The 19,950-nt window shown below is 37.4% G+C and overlaps 2 protein-coding genes across 3 annotated transcripts in view; both read left to right on the plus strand.

Moving 5' to 3' along the window:
- Positions 1-1,556, plus strand: part of ubc (ubiquitin C) — a 6,683-nt gene extending 5,127 nt beyond the window's left edge. The window contains exon 3 of one of the 2 annotated variants that reach the window (XM_016253495.1): positions 362-1,556. In XM_016253495.1, coding sequence (XP_016108981.1) covers positions 362-1,459 — 1,098 coding nt within the window. In that variant the 3' untranslated portion in view covers positions 1,460-1,556. Of the gene's footprint in view, positions 1-313 lie in introns of both variants that reach the window. The other variant, XM_016253496.1, reaches the window with a different exon arrangement.
- A 2,943-nt stretch (positions 1,557-4,499) lies between these two features.
- LOC107567744 (scavenger receptor class B member 1-like) overlaps positions 4,500-19,950 on the plus strand; it is a 24,421-nt gene continuing 8,970 nt past the window's right edge. Inside the window, exons 1-11 of the mRNA XM_016253481.1 lie at positions 4,500-4,889; positions 5,529-5,689; positions 7,578-7,719; positions 7,806-8,009; positions 8,116-8,211; positions 10,241-10,356; positions 10,810-10,976; positions 11,990-12,108; positions 17,861-17,934; positions 18,097-18,148; positions 18,692-18,838. Coding sequence (XP_016108967.1) covers positions 4,770-4,889; positions 5,529-5,689; positions 7,578-7,719; positions 7,806-8,009; positions 8,116-8,211; positions 10,241-10,356; positions 10,810-10,976; positions 11,990-12,108; positions 17,861-17,934; positions 18,097-18,148; positions 18,692-18,838 — 1,398 coding nt within the window. The 5' untranslated portion in view covers positions 4,500-4,769. The remainder of the gene's footprint in view (positions 4,890-5,528; positions 5,690-7,577; positions 7,720-7,805; positions 8,010-8,115; positions 8,212-10,240; positions 10,357-10,809; positions 10,977-11,989; positions 12,109-17,860; positions 17,935-18,096; positions 18,149-18,691; positions 18,839-19,950) is intronic.

A 19,950-nucleotide genomic window follows, 5' to 3' on the forward strand; every position in this document is an offset into this window, starting at 1 on the left:
CACTCATCAATTGTCATGTATCTGTTGTTATTAACGTTTTGTTCCGTTTTTTTTGTTTCTGGCCATTTTCTGAGGTATAACGTCGCCATTTTGTTTTCAATCGCCCGTTTGTTACGCCCTGCCTCACGGCTGTGTCGGCCATCAGTTTGCTGTTATTCCTCCTTTTGTTTCGCTTTCTTTTGTAGAAATTTCTAGAAAATTCTTAGGCTTTTCTAACAATACTAAATTAACCTGTACTCGTTGTTAGGTTTTCACCAATGCAGCACATACTTTGAAGTTAATCAATGTGAATATCTTTGTTTTTAGCGTAAAGATGCAGATCTTTGTGAAGACGCTGACTGGCAAGACCATCACCCTCGAGGTTGAGCCCAGCGACACCATTGAGAACGTCAAAGCTAAAACCCAAGACAAGGAAGGCATTCCTCCTGATCAGCAGCGTCTGATCTTTGCTGGCAAGCAGCTGGAGGATGGACGCACCCTCTCTGACTACAACATCCAGAAGGAGTCCACTCTCCACCTGGTGCTCCGCCTCAGGGGAGGCATGCAGATCTTCGTCAAGACGCTGACTGGCAAGACCATCACCCTCGAGGTTGAGCCCAGTGACACCATTGAGAACGTCAAGGCCAAGATCCAGGACAAGGAAGGCATTCCTCCTGATCAACAGCGTCTGATCTTCGCTGGCAAGCAGCTGGAGGATGGACGCACCCTCTCTGACTACAACATCCAGAAGGAGTCCACTCTCCACCTGGTGCTCCGCCTCAGGGGAGGCATGCAGATCTTTGTGAAGACCTTGACTGGTAAAACCATCACTCTTGAGGTGGAACCAAGTGACACCATAGAGAATGTCAAGGCCAAGATCCAAGACAAAGAAGGCATTCCTCCTGACCAGCAGCGTCTGATCTTTGCTGGTAAGCAGCTGGAAGATGGACGCACCCTCTCTGACTACAACATCCAGAAGGAGTCCACTCTCCACCTGGTGCTCCGTCTGAGAGGTGGTATGCAGATCTTTGTGAAGACCTTGACTGGCAAGACCATCCCCCTCGAGGTTGAGCCCAGCGACACCATTGAGAACGTCAAGGCCAAGATCCAGGACAAGGAAGGCATTCCTCCTGATCAGCAGCGTCTGATCTTCGCTGGCAAGCAGCTGGAGGATGGACGCACCCTGTCCGACTACAACATCCAGAAGGAGTCCACTCTCCACCTGGTGCTCCGTCTGAGAGGTGGTATGCAGATCTTTGTGAAGACCTTGACTGGCAAGACCATCACCCTCGAGGTTGAGCCCAGCGACACCATAGAGAACGTCAAGGCCAAGATCCAGGACAAGGAAGGCATTCCTCCTGATCAGCAGCGTCTGATCTTCGCTGGTAAGCAGCTGGAAGATGGACGCACCCTCTCTGACTACAACATCCAGAAGGAGTCCACCCTCCATCTCGTCCTGCGTCTTCGTGGCGGCAATTAATCTGCTCATGTTTAATATATAAGTCTTGAAAGTTATCAGACCAATTCCAATTTCCTTTGTTCCTCTTAATCATTGAATAAAGTTCTGGCATTCCTGACTACCGTTTCCTGCCTCATCTCTGAAATCATTCACAAAATGGTCACTTAACTTGGTTTTTAAAAATTAAAACGTTTACGTTGAGGGTTTTTTAAAATATTGGTTTATGTATACAAGTCGTTTAATGGTTTTTGAAGTCTAATTTGTAAGCAAGTTGATTTCTCATGGTTTATTTAATTTGGTAGTTACTTTTCAAGAAGTTTGGTTGAGTGGAAATGTTAACATTTAAAATGAATAGTTGACGTAATGCTAAACTTGTGTAGAGACCATATTTGGTCAAAATGCTAGTAAACTTTGTGAACAATTGCATAAGCAGTAACATTTATACGTGAAATTAAAGTAGACAAATTGAAATGTTAAACTAGTACTCCCCATTTGCAACTGGAAAATAATTTCTAGCATGTGTCCTACAGATTGCAGTTATTAAACAAGCCTCTAGATGTCACCACAGGCTTGTGAAAAGGTTGCTGCCATTGTGACCCTTTTAAATGCTCAACTTGTGTGGCTCTTGTAAAAATCTGGGCTGCTTGAGGGCAACTGTTAATTAGTTTAACTACATTGTAAAACATCACCTTTTAGAGAAATTGAGAATTGTCTATTTTGCACTAGATCAATTTTTTTTAGCTTGCAGTAGGCTATATTGTTATGGGGTTGGGTGTAGACAAACCTCTTTGTTTTGCCACTTTTCAGTCAGTGTCTTCGGGCATCAGATGTTTTTCATTGAAATTGACCAGCAGTACTGACTGGAGACGGTGCGTCTTGAGCAACCTTAGGTTGTGTGTTGCTTAAAGATACAAATCAACCTTTGTGTTAGGTCAACCGTCACTGAATTCTGCTGCTCAATTCCAGACCATCACAACATCTCTCGACTGCTGCATTGTCGTTTCTGTTTACAAAAGCACAGACAAAGCATCTGATATCAGTCCAGCTGGGTCTAACAAAAATACCTATCTGGTTTTCTGAAAACTTTGCTGCACGGAATGATAAACAAGCCAAGAGCTAAAAAAAACCCATACCTATATAAAGCTGTTGATGTTGGCTTCTGGTTTTAACCTGCTGTGCTGACATTAATAAGCCTTTTGATTAAAACTTTGAAATGGACCTGCCTAATGAGTATATATCATAGTGTGACGAACTAAATTGTTTCTAAATTTAACACGGTCAGCATATAAGGTTAGTTGAATAATTTTTGCTGCGTCACAGTGTATGCATTTATATATATATACAGTGGTGTGAAAAAGTGTTGGCCCCCTTCCTGGTTTTAAATTTTTTTGCATATTTGTCACACTTAAAAGATTCAGATCATCAAACAAATTTTAATATTACACAAAGATAATGCAAGTAAATACAAAATGCAGTTTTTAAATGATTATTTATTTTATTAAGGGAAAAAAGCTGTCCAAACCTGCCTGGCCCTACGTGAAAAAGTAATTGCCCCCTGATACAATAACACTTCTTCCAGCAGCTCTGTTTGATCATACGGCTTTAACATGATATGCCATGTTTTAATGACAGTTTAACAGTATAAAAATAACTGCTTTTGCATTGGAACTTCTATTTGTACTAAACTTTTTATTCATATAAAAGAAAATCTAATTCAAATCTAATTACTTGTTCAAATGACAAATTACTGTATTAACAGCATAAACACAAATGTATTAACATGAATAGGATGGTGTTCTAAATGCATAAACAACAGAAAATGAAATACGGATTAATTTGAATGCAGTTTTTCGATGCACAGCATTTGACATCAACAACCATATGAATGTGAGGCCTTTTCATTTCCCTTTTAGCTGATAAATCTGTTTATTGTGCTGTTCTATAATTGCATTTATATTATTTGCATTTATATTTTTTCTGCTGCCATGCATTTTTATCTATATCTATCTATCTATCTATCTATCTGTCTATCTATCTGCCTGCCTGTCTATCTATCTATCTATCTATCTGCCTGTCTGTCTATCTATCTATCTATCTATCTGCCTGTCTTCACCTGTCTAATACAGTCCCAACAGTGAAGCATGGTGGTGGCAGCATCATGCTGTGGGGGTGTTTTTCAGCTGCAGGGACAGGACGACTGGTTGCAATTGAGGGAAAGATGAATGCGGCCAAGTACAGGGATATCCTGGACGAAAACTTTCTCCAGAGTGCTCAGGACCTCAGACTGGGCTGAAGGTTTACCTTCCAACAAGACAATGACCTTAAGCACACAGCTAAAATAATGAAGGAGTGGCTTCACAACAACTCTGTGACTGTTCTTGAATGGCCCAGCCAGAGCCCTGACTTAAACCCAATTGAGCATCTCTGGAGAGACCTAAAAATGGCTGTCCACCAACGTTTACCATCCAACCTGACAGAACTGGAGAGGATCTGCAAGGAGGAATGGCAGAGGATCCCCAAATCCAGGTGTGAAAAACTTGTTGCATCTTTCCCAAAAAGACTCATGGCTGTATTAGATCAAAAGGGTGCTTCTACTAAATACTGAGCAAAGGGTCTGAATACTTAGGACCATGTGATATTTCAGTTTTTCTTTTTTAATAAATCTGCAAAAATGTCAACAATTCTGTGTTTTTCTGTCAATATGGGGTGCTGTGTGTACATTAATGAGGAAAAAAAAATAACAAATGATTTTAGCAAATGGCAGCAATATAACAAAGAGTGAAAAATTTAAGGGGGTCTGAATACTTTCCGTACCCACTGTATATGCCTATCTATCTGTCTGTCTGTCTATCTATATATCAGGAGTCAAAATACGTTTGGGGCCACTGTATGCATGTACACATTGTGTGCTTCTTGTTAACATTACTTTTAAATGCTGCCTAATAAAATGAATTAGTGGATTAGATTCTCCAAATAGGCTAGTCTCTTATCCTTCATGTGGGAGGCGTGTGTAACTACATTACCCAGAACTCTCTGGCTTATAGGTGGCGCTTTGAGCGCCGTAAACATGGTAATCAAACAGCACGAGCGCTATAAAACCTGCAGGATTAGAGAGCCGGACTTTAACGTCTCTCACAGCTGTAATGTACACGATCATAAAGTCAGCAGAGCATTAATAACTCAATGGCCAGAGTTGTATGGCTTTATCTTGTATAAGTGATAGTGTGTTCAGCCGTCACGCTTTGAGTTCCCTGCGCTTTCCAGAAGAAATCTCTTTATTGTTCTCAAAGCTCTGCGCGTGTTTGGGAGGTGAACTGTGTGGGAAACACTGATGGCGGTGTCTAAATCTACATTATCGATCGTTTTTATAGTTCTGGGAGGTTTGGCGGTTTTATTCGGGACTGTGCTGGTGTTTGTCGGACCTATTATAATAGACGATCAAATAGTGAAGGTAAGTCCTACACCTGACAGATGCAAGAGACGCACCAATTAAACATATTTGCATATTTAAATAACATAAAGTTACAAAAACACGTGATTCAGTGTCGACAAGCCTCGAACTGAGCTTGATATGATTTTCTTACCTTAAAAAACATAAATAGGAACGACCATTAAGTTATTAAATCATATAACATAACTTTATTATATTAATAATAGACTTATTTATCTGATTTATGTGTTGTTTTGAATAATGTATTGTATGTGATGCTGCTGAAAATTCAGCTTTGCGTCACAGGAATAAATTACATTTTTAAAATCTATTAACCTAGAAAACGGTTCTTTGAAATTCTAATAATATTTACGCAATATTACCGCTTTTACTGTAACTTGAGCAAATAAATGCAGTCTTGGTGAACATTTCAAAAACATTTCAGAAGACTTGAACTGAGATCTAAATTCAAGACTCAAAAAAGACTTTTTTTTGTGGTCTGACATACTTTTTTAAAAATGCAAATATTCCATGTTGTCCCTCAAAAAGCCATACATCTGCATTTAATAATTAAATATAAAGATGAGGTTTTAAGTGAAGCTGTTTTACATACAGCATACCACATTGGCCACTAATCACATGGACATCATATCTTTACAGAATGTAGAGATTAACCCAAACAATGGACTCTCCTACACTATGTGGAAGGACATCCCGGTTCCCTTCTTTATGTCTGTATATTTCTTTCATATTGTCAATCCTGATGAAATCCTAAAAGGAGAAAAGCCCACGGTGGTACAGAGGGGGCCGTATGTGTACCGGTAAGAATTGTGTTCCCTCTTTCTGTAAAACTACTTTAAACCAGTTCAAATGTATTTTGAAATGTTCAGTATGAATCACTTGATCGGACGTGACTGGACATACAGTATAATGTTTATGGATGTTCAGCAGCCCTGTGACACTGAAGTTCATGGTAGGTTAGTCTGCGGGCCCCGGACAGGTTTGCATGTGCATTCGGTCAGTTGTCCAAACAGGACCATCATACAGTCTGTTTTTTTCTTCCCTTTAGGATATAAATTGTCCATCCTGGAGTGATTTGTAGAGATATAACTTTACACAATAAGACTTGGGGGTTAATTAACTGGTCAATATGAATCTAAAAGCATTCCTCTTGTCCATATAACCTGCCCTAACATGATGTAATGTAACGTAAGGGCCTCTTTCTTGGACTGAAGTGACCTTTCATACAAAGATGTTTGTCTGCAGTAGATGCTCTGGATCTGGGTCTGTCTAGTGGCCTTAACCTTACCTGAAGGGCTGAAAAAATAATATGTAAAAAAAAAAAAAAAATGCATAGAAAAATATTTCTAGGAATAGACAAACTAAATCTTATTTTTCATTTGAACAAGGATATGCATTTGTGTTGGGATTTTTACATTTACAAGACACTGTTACAGTATTTTCCACAGTCGTGACTTCTACGAGCCAGGACGCAAGGATTTTTTTTTAGTGTGGATTCACTTATTGTTATCCTTTTTCTATTCTTTTATTTTCTTTATCTCGAATCTGAATCTGTGCAGTTTTTATTAAAGAGGAACTGTGATCCTACCCTCGAGCCATGCATACTAGAGTTTGACTGAGTAAAAACAGACAGTGCTGGAACTGAATGAGAATGAGGAAGCTCCATACTATCCAGGATTAAAATAATAAGATTTATCATAAGATCATTTTGGAAACCCAAATTTTCAGCACAACATACTTTTTATTTTTAGTTTTTATGTTTAGTTTTATTTTTTGCACAACATATTGTTTTTTTCTAATATTTTGTTTTATAAATCTCAGTAGTGCTTTTTTGACTTAAAGAATTTAGAATTAAAATATGAAGATTCCTCCCAAGATCATTTTGAAAACCCAAATTCATTAGCACAACATACTTTTTGTTTTGTTTTAAGTAGCACAGCATATTTTATTTTATATTTTATTTTATATCAGTAGTGCCTTTCAACTTCATTTTATTTTATTTTTTAATAATATTTTTTTATAAATATCAGTAGTGCCTTTTAACTTCTTAGAATTTAGAATTAAAATAAGAAAATTCCTCATAAGATAATTTTAATAAATCCAAATTCATTAGCACAACATTTATTTTATTTTATGTTGCATAGCATATTTAATATATTTATTTATATCAAATTTGAGTCTATAAATATAAGTAGTGCCTTTTTTATCTTTTAAGATTTCTTATAAGATCCCAAACTAATTAGCGCAACATTTTAATTTTATTTTATTTTTGAACAACATATTTCATTTCCATATCAGTCGTTTCTTTTAATCTCTAAGTTGTATTTCATGTATGTAGTATACGTCTGTTAGCATGTTGTTTGGAGAGTAGTTGTTTTAGACCAGATCATTTTGTGGTTTTATCATTGGTTGTTTTATGTGCGTTCCTTTCTTCCATCAGGACCGAGTGGCTTCTTTTTTCTTTTTTTTTTAGACAAGGCACATGACAAATGTTTGTGGTAGTGACTTACCTTTGAACAAATCATGCGCTTGCATTTTGCAATCCGAGCGGGGGGCCGCAAGTCTTTTTGTGTGACTTTCCCAAAGTGGTTCCTCAAAAAGCTGAATTTAGCTGTGTTAGGATAATATTGCTGCAAATCAGCTGGCTAAGTCACATTTCTCTGTTGATGTGACCTATATCTGTTTCAGTGAAAACCGCTGGAAGGACAACATCACATTCCATGACAACCACACCGTCTCGTATAAAGAATTTCGGCAGTATTTCTTTGAGGAGAGCATGTCTGTGGGAGATGAATCTGACGTGGTCACCATCCCTAACATTCTAGTGCTGGTGAGAATTCATGCCCGTGTATTGAGCTCACCATGAAAAGCAATTGAAAGAACTGTAACACGTTGGTTTTTCATTCACGGTTGCAGGGTGCGTCAGTAATGATGGAGAATATGCCATTTCCTGTACGCTTGCTGCTCAGCACCACATTCAAGACCTTCAACGAGGGACCTTTCTTGACTAAACCAGTTGGAGAACTCATGTGGGGTTATGACAGCAAGTTGGTGGACTTCCTGAACAAATACCTCCCTGGAATGCTCCCAACCAGTGGGAAATTTGGCTTATTTGCTGAGGTGGGTGTTTTCTGTGTCTCGTCACTGGAGCTTTGTCAGCAGTGATGATTCGTTTTGTGGGTTTTAGCCTCATTGATTTCCTTGCTTTGTTTCGCTCCATATATAGTTTAACAACTCCAACACTGGACAGTTCACTGTCTTCACTGGTCAAGACGACATCCGGAAAGTTCATATGGTGGACTCTTGGAATGGCCTGAAAAGTGTAAGCCAAATGTCATTTGAGACCATAATAAAACAAAAAACACAAGTTCCGTTCCAAAACACTAGTTACCTGCCCTATATAGACAGCATACCAGGGCCTGAAACTGCATGAACTTCACACCTTGCATTATTAAAATGTGTGCATATTGCATTGCCAAAAGGGTTATAGTCAACAGTAGGGCTGGGTACAAAATTTCGATATCTCTATTAATCGATTCTCATTTTTACAGAACGATATCGATTCTTAAATTCCAAGAATCGATTAGTCTAGCCTGTTTTCAGTTAATGGACGGAACGTTGAAGGCCACTTCCCATCCAATATATAGCAATAAGCATTGTGCTTTGGTACTTTTAATATGAAACAAAGTCTCAGATTTCAAATTCTTTCAATTGTATTGCCGTATTCAAACAATAAATGCAGTTTTGCCGCTGTTTATTGTGGAGTGACAGATCGCTGTAGCGCCTCAGATCAACAGACGCAGCAGCGCGAGGCGCACATGAACTGATCATCTCCTCCACATTAATACCAGTTTCAGCACAAAATAAACATGACTAAACATCCGAAGGTAAGTTAAAAGAAAGAGTACGACTTTACTATGTGTATCCTGTCTCATGTGATCTCTCAATCAGTGTTTCAGCCGTGCAAAGACGTCAATAGCCTATAACGGCTTGTAAACAATGTCAGGTAACGTCACGTTTACCTCAGAAAAACATATTCGGTGACCATAAACTCATTAGTCAGATAGAAATATAAACTGTAGAGAGGGGCATTTTGCTAAATTTATGTTTGAATAAATCCATCAAGTTTTTATGACAGCCACCGTTATGTTTATATTTAAAAAAACAAATTGAAGTAGAAATATTATTATGTAATTGTAACTTTATTATTTTAAATTTCATTAAGTGTAATTTTAACATCAGTAAATTTTAACCTTCAATATTATAGTAATGTAGTACCAACTGACTCTCATGTATATTTTACAGCATAATTTTTTTCCTTGAGAAAATTTGGCATGTACTGTACCTGATATATTTCCAAAATAATCGATATTGAATCGAATCGAATTGGTAATCGAATCTAATTGAGAGCTTGTGAATGAGAATCGAATCGAATCGTGAAATTTGTGTCAAAACCCAGCCCTAGTCAACAGCAGTATTGGCAATCCCAAATTGTTTCGCAAAGAAATATATTGAATAAAATACTACAGTATATGCAATAAATATTTGCATATGTCATATATGTAAATATGTATATGAAGTTTTACACAAGTAAAAAAATAAGATTTTTTTAATGCTCACCAAGGCTGCATTTTTTATTTTCCTTTCTACTCTTTTCTCGTTTCTCTTCATGTTTTTCTCTCCTTCTTTTTTTTTTTTTTTTTACCCTATCTTTATTTTTCATAATTTTTTGCTTTTTTTGTTTTTAATTTTTATTCAAATTTTTCTGTTTGTCTTTCACCTTTTTCTTTTTCTTTTTTCCTTTTCTTTTTACTCTTTTCTTTTCATTATTTACTAAAAACTGTAATATTGTGAAATATTAATACAGTTCAAAATAAATGTTTCTATTTTAGCAGTATATTAGTAATAGTAATAGTAAATTGTAATTTATTTCTGTAATGGCAAAGCTGAATTTTTAGGAGCTTTTCTTTTCTTTTTTTGTCTTTTCCTATTGTTATCTTTTGTGTTTTACTTCTCTTCTCTTTCTTTTCTTTTCTTTTTGTTACCCTTTCTTTTTCTCTTATGGCAAAGCTGGCTTTTCAGCAGTCATTACTCCAATCTTCAGTATCTCATGATTTTCAGGATTTGAACATTTTTACATTTTATTAAAAACTACTTTAATATTATAAATGGACTTTTAATCATTATTTGTTTAGATTATTGCGTGATATTTGTGAGTTGCTGTTTATTAAGATTAAGTTACTGAAAGTTGTCTTTGATTTGATGCTGCCAGTGTAGGACAGCTTTTGTGGTGTTGCATAAAGGAAGTGATATCATGCTGAATGCCAAAGATCTTTGTTTTGTCGTTGCAGGTGGATTACTGGAGGTCTGAAGAGTGTAACATGATCAATGGTACAGCGGGTCAAATGTGGCCTCCGTTCATGACCAAAGAGTCGACGATGCCCTTCTACAGCCCTGATGCGTGCAGGTAACACCCTCACTTATGCCCTCCGTAAGATAATAAGATTTTAACCCTTTAAACCAGGGGTGCCCAAACTCGGTCCTGGAGGGCCGGTGTCCTGCAGAGTTTAGATCCAACCCCAATTAAACACACCCGAACCAGCTAATCAAGCTCTTACTAGGCATACTAGAAACTTGCCAGCAGGTGTGTTGAGGCAAGTTGGAGCAAAACTCTGCAGGACACCGGCCCTCCAGGACCGAGTTTGGGCACCCCTGCTTTAAACCCTTTAAATTTTTTCCCACTGAAAGTACAGAAAGTTTTCTATCAAACGATACCAACCTTTTGACTCTCCTTGCTACAGTCTTTGAGTTATGAGTCATTATTTTTGTGTATGTCACTCAGAAAAAACATCATCTTCAGTGAGGGTTAATGCCTGTACAGTTTCTAAGGGCACGTTTTGTGGCAATTGTCCAAACTCAGGTCCATGGAGCTGGTGTACCAAAGGCCAGGCGTGTCGCGTGGGGTTCCTGTGTACCACTTCGTGGCTCCAAAGACTCTTTTTGCCAACGGTGCAGATTATCCTCCCAATGAGGGCTTCTGTCCATGTCGACAGTCCGGCCTTCTCAACGTCAGCACCTGCAGACACAGTGAGTCTGTTATCAAGACTTCTGTTTATGACTTACCTGCTGCCTATACAGTCAATTACACTGTCGGGTTTTATGTCAGGATCTGTGTTCTTGTATCCGTAAACATTTTTTGTTCATACTGGTTTTCTAGCTAGTGTGTTATATGGCTTCCATGCTTAGATTTTTTTTTTTCTATTCGTAGCCTTTCATTTTTTTCGCCCTTTTATTTTTTTCTCTCTTTTCTTTAACCATATCTCTTTTATTGTTCTTAATTTTTAGATTTTCTGTATTTATTTTATTTTTGATTTTATTTCACAATTATCTTTTTCATTTTTCCTCTGTTTTCTCTTTTTCTTTTCATTTGTTTTCTTTATTTAATTTGTTTTTCTTTTTCCTTTTCCTTTTTTCATTTTTTTCAATCCCCTTTTTTCTCGTCTTTAACCTTATCTCTTTTTATTTTTCTAGATTTTTTTTTGCTTCTCTGTTACTGTCTATATTATTTTCTATTTGTTCACTTGTTCATTTCTTTTTTTCTTTTTTATCTTTTAATTTTTCTTCTCATTTCTTTTTTTTACTTTATTTTTCTTTTTTCATAATTTTTTGCTTCTCTGTTTCTGTCTGTTTCTTAATTTTTTTTTATCCCCCCCCCCCTTTTTTCTTTTTCTTCTCATTTCTATTTCTCTTTTTTTTTAACCTTTATTTTAAAAAATTTGCTTTTCTATTCTTTATAGAAACATTCAAAACTACCAAATTTTGCTATAAGTTTAATCGCAACATAATCATTGCTGTTAATAGTGTTCACTGTCTGTTTGATTACATGTCATTATCTAACTGCATGAATTTTACTGTACATTTCTGCCATATGGACATCAACTTATCACCACTGATATGCAACTACTAAACATAATGTAGAAACTTTGCAACGATTTGTATCATGAAAAGCGCTATACAAATAAACTTGAGTTGAATTGATTTTATTTTTCCTTTTTCTCCATGTAATGCACTTTTATTCTTTTTCTTTTTTCCTGTCTCAGATTCCCCTGTGTTCATCTCCCATCCGCACTTTTTTGAGGCTGATCCCGTCCTTTTGGACACAGTCAATGGATTGAGCCCAAATGAAGATGAACATGGGCTTTTCATCGATATCCACCCGGTAAGAAAACCAGGCACACAGAACAAAAACTGTGACATGTAGAATTATTATTGGGAACTACTTCATGTAATTAGGTGGACATTTCTAGTATTTCTAGACTTTTTCTGGAAATAAAATTATAAAAATAAAAATTATATAATTTATTATATATACATCATAAATGTATTAAATTATAAAATGTGTCGCTATCCATTTTTTACAACTCCTATAATAATTTATAACAAAATCTTTAAAAAATATTTACATCAAGAAGGCAAACAACATTAAAGCAGCACTACAGGTGCATCTCAATAAATTAGAATGTCGTGGAAAAGTTCATTTATTTCAGTAATTCAACTCAAATTGTGAAACTCGTGTATTAAATAAATTCAATGCACACAGACTGAAGTAGTTTAAGTCTTTGGTTCTTTTAATTGTGATGATTTTGGCTCGCATTTAACAAAAACCCACCAATTCACTATCTCAACAAATTAGAATACTTCATAAGACCAATAAAAAAAACATTTTAAGTGAATTGTTGGCCTTCTGGAAAGTATGTTCATTTACTGTACAGGTCCTCAATCCTTGGTAGGGGCTCTTTTGCTTTAATTACTGCCTCAATTCGGCGTGGCATGGAGGTGATCAGTTTGTGGCACTGCTGAGGTGGTACGGAAGCCCAGGTTTCTTTGACAGTGGCCTTCAGCTCATCTGCATTTTTGGTCTCTTGTTTTTTCATTTTCCTCTTGACAATACCCCATAGATTCTCCATGGGGTTCAGGTCTGGTGAGTTTGCTAGCCAGTCAAGCACACCAACACCATGGTCATTTAACCAACTTTTGGTGCTTTTGACAGTGTGGGCAGGTGCCAAATCCTGCTGGAAAATGAAATCAGCATATTCAAAAAGCTGGTCAGCAGAAGGAAGCACGAAGTGCTCCAAAATTTGCATCTTTTTCTTCCACACTTTTTCCTTCCACTCAACTTTCTGTTAACATGCTTGGATACAGCACTCTGTGAACAGCCAGCTTCTTTGGCAATTAATGTTTGTGGCTTACCCTCCTTGTGAAGGGTGTCAATGATTGTCTTCTGGACAACTGTCTGATCAGCAGTCTTCCCCATGATTGTGTAGCTTAGTGAACCAAACTGAGAGACCATTTAGAAGGCTCAGGAAACCTTTGCAGGTGTTTTGAGTTGATTAGCTGATTGGCATGTCACCATATTCTAATTTGTTGAGATAGTGAATTGGTGGGTTTTTGTTAAATGTGAGCCAAAATCATCACAATTAAAAGAACCAAAGACTTAAACTACTTCAGTCTGTGTGCATTTAATTTATTTAATACACGAGTTTCACAATTTGAGTTGAATTACTGAAATAAATGAACTTTTCCACGACATTCTAATTTGAGATGCACCTGTATGTAGCTTTTGGCGCTCTAGCGGTTAATAAACAGAACTGCACACATCCCGTGGAAGAACATTCCAACCGGAGCTACTTCTCTAAGTTTATGTGTATGACGATTCACACAGGTATGTGTTACTCCGCAGTGGTGACGACCCGACCAGGCTGCAATAGTCCAAATATAAGTACTTATTATAAGTGTACCGTAGTACGTTGTTCATGTGTTCTGCAGTGAGGTCCATCTCGTTGCCCTGTGTTCTATGTTTTTGTTTGTTCAGCACTTTGGTCAGCCGTGCTTTCTATTTCTAAATGTGCTATATAAATATATCTTTTATCTAAATTTATTGCATAAACGTCTGACTTTATTTACCTTTAAAAGATTTACTAGCAGATTTAGCCCCTTGCTTTGTTCTGTGTTTGAGGTCAACACTTCTTCTAACTGTGACATAACTAATACTGCACGATTGTGGTTATGAAAATCAGTATTTCAGCTTTGTCACTGGTTTGATAATGGGTTTACATTGCTCATTACTGCCATTAAACCATTACAAAATCTGATAAGCTAATTGGAAGGGATGATTACCGTGACCTTTATGATGTTTGTATAGCTTTCAGCAACTTAATGACCCATTATATACAAGATTAAGATTCTGAAGGTATGGTCTTTTTACATGGTCAATGACTTGACTAAAGGTTTTCTGATGACATATTTTAGATTTAAACCGTTGTGTTTAATTCAGTAGTGCTGTGGTTTATAGGGGGTTAAACATAGCTGGAAATCTGGCATTTGCTATTTTGATTTTATTTGGTTTTGCAGTCTAGTACTGAGCATTGATCACTTAGCTGCTGATGTTAGATGTGAAACTCCTGATGTCTGCATCCATGGGCCTTTTGCCACACATGTAGTTTGATGAGACAAACTCCACTTTATGACTTCTGATAAGCTGGAGATACAGACACCGCTTTACATCGCTGAATTGCAAAATCCTGACACGCTTCTTGGCCGGCTATTTGTCCGGTTGTTCTCCCTTCATCTGTTTCCATGCTTGCGTTTATCGTCAATGAAAAAGACGTTTCTCTGAAAATGCTGCGGGACATGTGAACTGCCTCGGCTTGGGTTGAACGTCTGGGAGGAATTGACAGCATGACACCTGATTAGATATGCATTACTAAGTTGTCACGAAAGCTCTTTGGATTCAGTGTTTTCTGCGGAAGCACATGCTCTCATTGAATCTATGCCCACAAAATAATGATTTCAATAGAGAACAATGCAGTTTAGTTCTGTTTGTTAGATCATGCCTCCACGCCAGATCATTAAGATCCAGCCCCAGATGCCAGATCCTGTCAGAAAATATCTGTTTTGTCTGGTAACAGAACAACTAGTTTAACTAGTAAACCTGTTAACAGCAAAGTCTTGTCTGGTACCCAAAATACCCAAAACGAGTGTTTAACGGTTTTCTATCAGCCAAGACGCTGACTGCGAAAAGCCAGTGAAGAGCAGAAGCCGAAGTGATGATGATAAAAAGGAGCAGAGTTTATTGTATAGTCTTCGTATAGTATTGTATAATCTTAGTTGCGTATGTTTCAGTGTTTAGACTTCGTCTGACCAGAACAAATTCAACAAGTAGTGTTATACCAACATCCCATAAACCTTGAGTTTCCATAAACATTCCCTCGTATCTCTTATTCATGAAGACAAACAGCCCTTGAAACACAGTCACATAAGGGGCCACCGCAGGACATACCAGCTTTATTTAATGGCAGCTACCATTTACAGCTTTAATCCAATATGTATTCAAGCTAAAACTTGCTGTAATAGTATTTAGTGTTCCCTGGGAATCTAACTCATTGGTACCAACCGTAGTTCACTAAATGTTTGATTTTCATAGTGCAAAAAGGCATGTGTTTACCTTTGAATTCATAGAAGCCATGTTGGTCATTGAACCTTCTGGACTCATCATAAAACGGAGTACCTTTCACTCCAAAAGATTATGCCTTTGCACATTTGGTTTCTCAACTAATATTTATGTTTTGAACAGTTATGTTAATTTATAATAGTGTCTTTATTTGTGTTCACTTGTTTTTCATTTGTTTCAGAAAATGTTTTTTTTATTTAAATTGTAATTCTATTTCACTTGCTGTATTTGATCAAATAAATTCAGCCATAAATATTATTTGGATGACAGTGTATGATTTATATACCAGGGAAAATGTTCAAATTATACTTATACATTTGATTTTCATCCAGGCTTGGGCTTCAGGAATCCTATAAGCCATTTATGGATATTCTGATTTATTTACTTATTCATCAGGAATGTGTGTGTGTATATATATATATATATATATATATATATATATTTCTCTTTAACTTGTATTATGTGTTGGTTTTTTTTTTTTAAAGGTACCAAAGATTTAGGCTACGTTTACATGACGATGTAGTCAAAAATGGAAACGTTTTTCCCTTACGTTTTTAAAAAGTTTCACGTATACACGACAACCTTTTCAAAACGATTCGCGTTTACACATACTGTACACATACACATACCCCCTGTAAAGACCTTGTCTCAGACGACCACCGAGACAAGACCACAGGAACCAGATGAGTCCTCTGCACAATGTGACTTTGCTGCAGCCTGAAATTGAACTGCTGGTTTTGTCTGGTCAGAGGAGAACTGGCCCCCCGACTGAGCCTGGTTTCTCCCAAGGTTTTTTCTCCATTCTGTCACCGATGGAGTTTTGGTTCCTTGCCGCTGTCGCCTCTGGCTTGCTTAGTTGGGGACACTTCATTTCCAGCGATATCGTTGACATGATTGCAAAGATACTATTTAAACTGAACTGAGCTGGATGATGACATCACTGAATTCAATAATGAACTGTCTTTAACTGAAAAATTAGTGTTTACTATTGTCATTTTGCATTATTGACACACTATTTTCCTAATTAATGCTGTTCAGTTGCTTTGACACAATCTGTATTGTTAAAAGCGCTATATAAATAAAGGTGACTTGACTTGACATACACATACACGAAAATGGCCAAAAACGCTGTATTACCTATGCCAGGCCAGTAGTTGGCGTAGGGAAGTGACGATTATATGTTGAATATAATCCTTCTCCGCTGTTGGTTGTAAATCCACACTTTGCTGAAAAAGCGTTAGCAAACTCTTGAGCAGCAGCAACACTACTAGTGATGGGACGATTGATACCGAGGCTCCGATGCTCCGACGCAGTTTTCAAAGCACTATTGTATCACACACTGTGCCGATGCTTGTATCGAAGTGACAATACCACGTGATTGATGACGTTTGAAGCTTCGAACGTCATGCAGTATTGGAGGGTCGGGACAGCTGGTTTTAAATAAATCGGCACTTCGCATGACTCTTGTGTTTGATTTACATTGACTTGGTTGTGTGTGCGTACACTTATTTGAGATTCAGTAGAATAGTTTAGAATAACCTCAACACCAGACAGAAACTGAATGCACGTCACACCTGTATTGCATTTTATCATATTCTAGCTGGGGTCGTAGAGACCCCGAACAGCTCACCCAAAATATTTTTTTCTTTCTACTGATGTCAGTTTATTAATTATAATTGAACACTTGTATATTTTATATTATTGATGAATATGTGAATCCACTGACCGGACTATGCATGACACGAGTTGGCACAGATTAAAAACTTTTTCAAACCATCCTCTGCTCCGCGATGTTTCGTTAGATAGGTTGGAGAAACCAAGTCTGACCACCAGATGTCGCTAATGCGCACGGTGTTAAAATGCTTTGAGTAAGGAACCGTTTTTCGGCACAATTTCATGAAAGCCTTAAACGGTTCAGAAAGCCTCGGTTTCCAATCACTAAACACTACCACATACTCCGTTATTGTTGTGTATGTTTGTTTGCGCTTGCCTTTAAAATCGACACGTACTGCGCATGTCTACATACCTAACACGTACTACGTCACCGGTTTCAAAGATTCCCGTTTTGGGTGTTTACACGGAAACGATAACGGTGGCGTTTTCAAAAACTTGCACTTTGAAACCCGTTTTTCAAAAATATGCGTTTTCATTCCCCAAAACGCCGTCGTCGTATAAACGAACAGGCAAAGCGCATAAAAGGTTTCCTGTTTTTGGCTGAAAACGTTGTCGTGTAAACGGCCCCTTATTCAAGAGCACCTTGGAGCACCTTGTTCTATAGAATCAAGTTTATAAAGGCTATGTACTGAGTGTTTTATATTGGATGTTAGCTAAACCTCTACTAAACTAATACTTCGAGATTAAAAATATAGTGTCGAAGCAAAGAGCTTCAATTCTCTTCCTGAGTGAAATAAATCGGATCTGTATCAAGCAGTCAGTTTTCATTGAAAACTTTGTATTACAGGAGACTGGAGTGCCAATGAACGTTTCCATTCGGCTGCAGCTCAACCTGCTCATCAAGAGTGTGTTTGGCATCTCGTAAGTACGGCACAGATACAGTAGGTCAACGGTCTCAAATATCTGTGTCCGCTCTGAGGTCCAGTCACACAACTCCAGCTGTTGTGAAACGTGTTTGTTTTTGACGGCAGCACTGTTCTTTAAAGTGACTTGTTTCTGTGTGCTGTGGTTTGCTCGTTTCAGAGAAACAGGAAAGATAGCTGAAGTGGTGATGCCCATGATCTGGTTTGAAGAGGTAGGAGTGAATTACAAAAAGAAAACAACGGCACAAAATATCTCATGATGTCTAAATAAAATGGCAAGTCCCCAACAAAAGGCTGAAATGTGCCAAAATACAGCATTTTTCCATTTACAAGTTTGGTACATTTTAGATTCACATCTCAAATTCACTTAAATTTGGGGTTTAAAAGACCCTTAATGTTTAGTAATATTATCAGTTTTACTACGCTGACACTATTGGATGAGTACAAAATTCAATCGAGCTGAATAATGACTTTTGTAGAGCTGCTTTATAGCTGAATCAAATTAGTTTTTATAATGAATTCTGCACCACTTCTAATTCTACACTGAACTAAATGGACTGATTAATGACACTTCTTTTCTTTTTGGAGCTGCTTTACAGCTGAAATTGTATTTGTTTCATAGCTAAAGACCTTCGCGACACGAAAACTCTTGTTTTGTTGTTTATTACTGTGACTCTGTATTGTATAAAAACACTGTATGAGTAAATGTGACTTGAATTCAATTTGAAAGAGAGAACATTTTTCATCTTTCCCAGAGCGGCTACATTGATGGTCCCGTCCTGAACACGTTCCGCACCAGTCTGGTGGTGCTGCCCATGGTCATGGAGTACATGCAGTACATCTTCATCGCTCTCGGACTCGCAGGCATTTTGGGAGCCGTGATGTTATACGTCAATGACAAGGTACATGGCCTACTGCGCTTATTTAGCATGTTTGAGTATTTTACGTATAATATATTTTGCTTCAGAGCGTGTATGTTTGTGTGAGTGCATGTGCGATATGTGAGCTATTGAGAGGAAGTGAGTTTATGTAATGTTGAGCAAATGCGGTTTGTTTTTTAATTGTCTGCGACGGTAAGGTTTAGCTTAAGAACCCAAATGCACTTTTAATATTCCTTTATCACTCCACATTAACACTCTGCATGGGTTTAGGTGGTCTAAAGTGCAACATTTGCATGATTTGTTTTACAGAAAGCCACGAAAAAGACATCAGTATCTCTCACACAAGGGGTCAGCACCAACTATTTATATATGGGTATTCAAAAACAGAGATTACAGTGTGAATTACAATCAAAAATGTGTATATGCATGTAATTTTCAAATCTCTTGACTTTAAAACACTTTTGATTGTTTACGGTGTCATTTAAAGTAAACATTTACACACAGGCCATTATAGATGTAGATGAGTTTGTTTCTTCATCAGAACAGATTTGGAGAAATGTAGCATTCCATCACTTTGCTCAGCAATGGTCCTCTGCAGTGAATGGGTGCCGTCAGAATGAGAGTCCAAACGGCTGATAAAAACATCGCTATAATCCACACCACTCCAGTCCATCAGTTAACATCTCATGAAGAGAAAAGCTGCACGTTTGTAAGAAACAAATCCATCGAGGCATTTTTACTTTAAACCATAGCATCCGGACAAGTCCATAAACTATAATAACGCATCCTTTGGTGAAAACGTCCATCCCCTGTTGTCCTTTCACATCAAAATCCACCGACAATATTTGTTTAGAACTGATTTGGACTGATTTTGCTTGTAAACCATGCTTGATCTGTGCGTATTTCACTCCTGATTCAGACAAAACAACTTTTGACTGGAGAAAACAATATTATGGTTAGAGGACTGGAATCAACTGCTTGTTAAAAACATTTAAATGATGGATTTGGTTTTACAAAAATCCATCTTTTCACTTTACAAGACATTCATTGATGGACTGGAGTGGTGTGGATTATTGTGATGTTTTTATCAGCTGTTTGGACTCTCATTCTGACGGCACCCATTCACTGCAGAG

Source organism: Sinocyclocheilus grahami, unplaced genomic scaffold (genome assembly GCF_001515645.1).
Source record: "Sinocyclocheilus grahami isolate Dianchi unplaced genomic scaffold, SAMN03320097.WGS_v1.1 scaffold1186.1, whole genome shotgun sequence".
Taxonomy (NCBI): domain Eukaryota; kingdom Metazoa; phylum Chordata; class Actinopteri; order Cypriniformes; family Cyprinidae; genus Sinocyclocheilus; species Sinocyclocheilus grahami.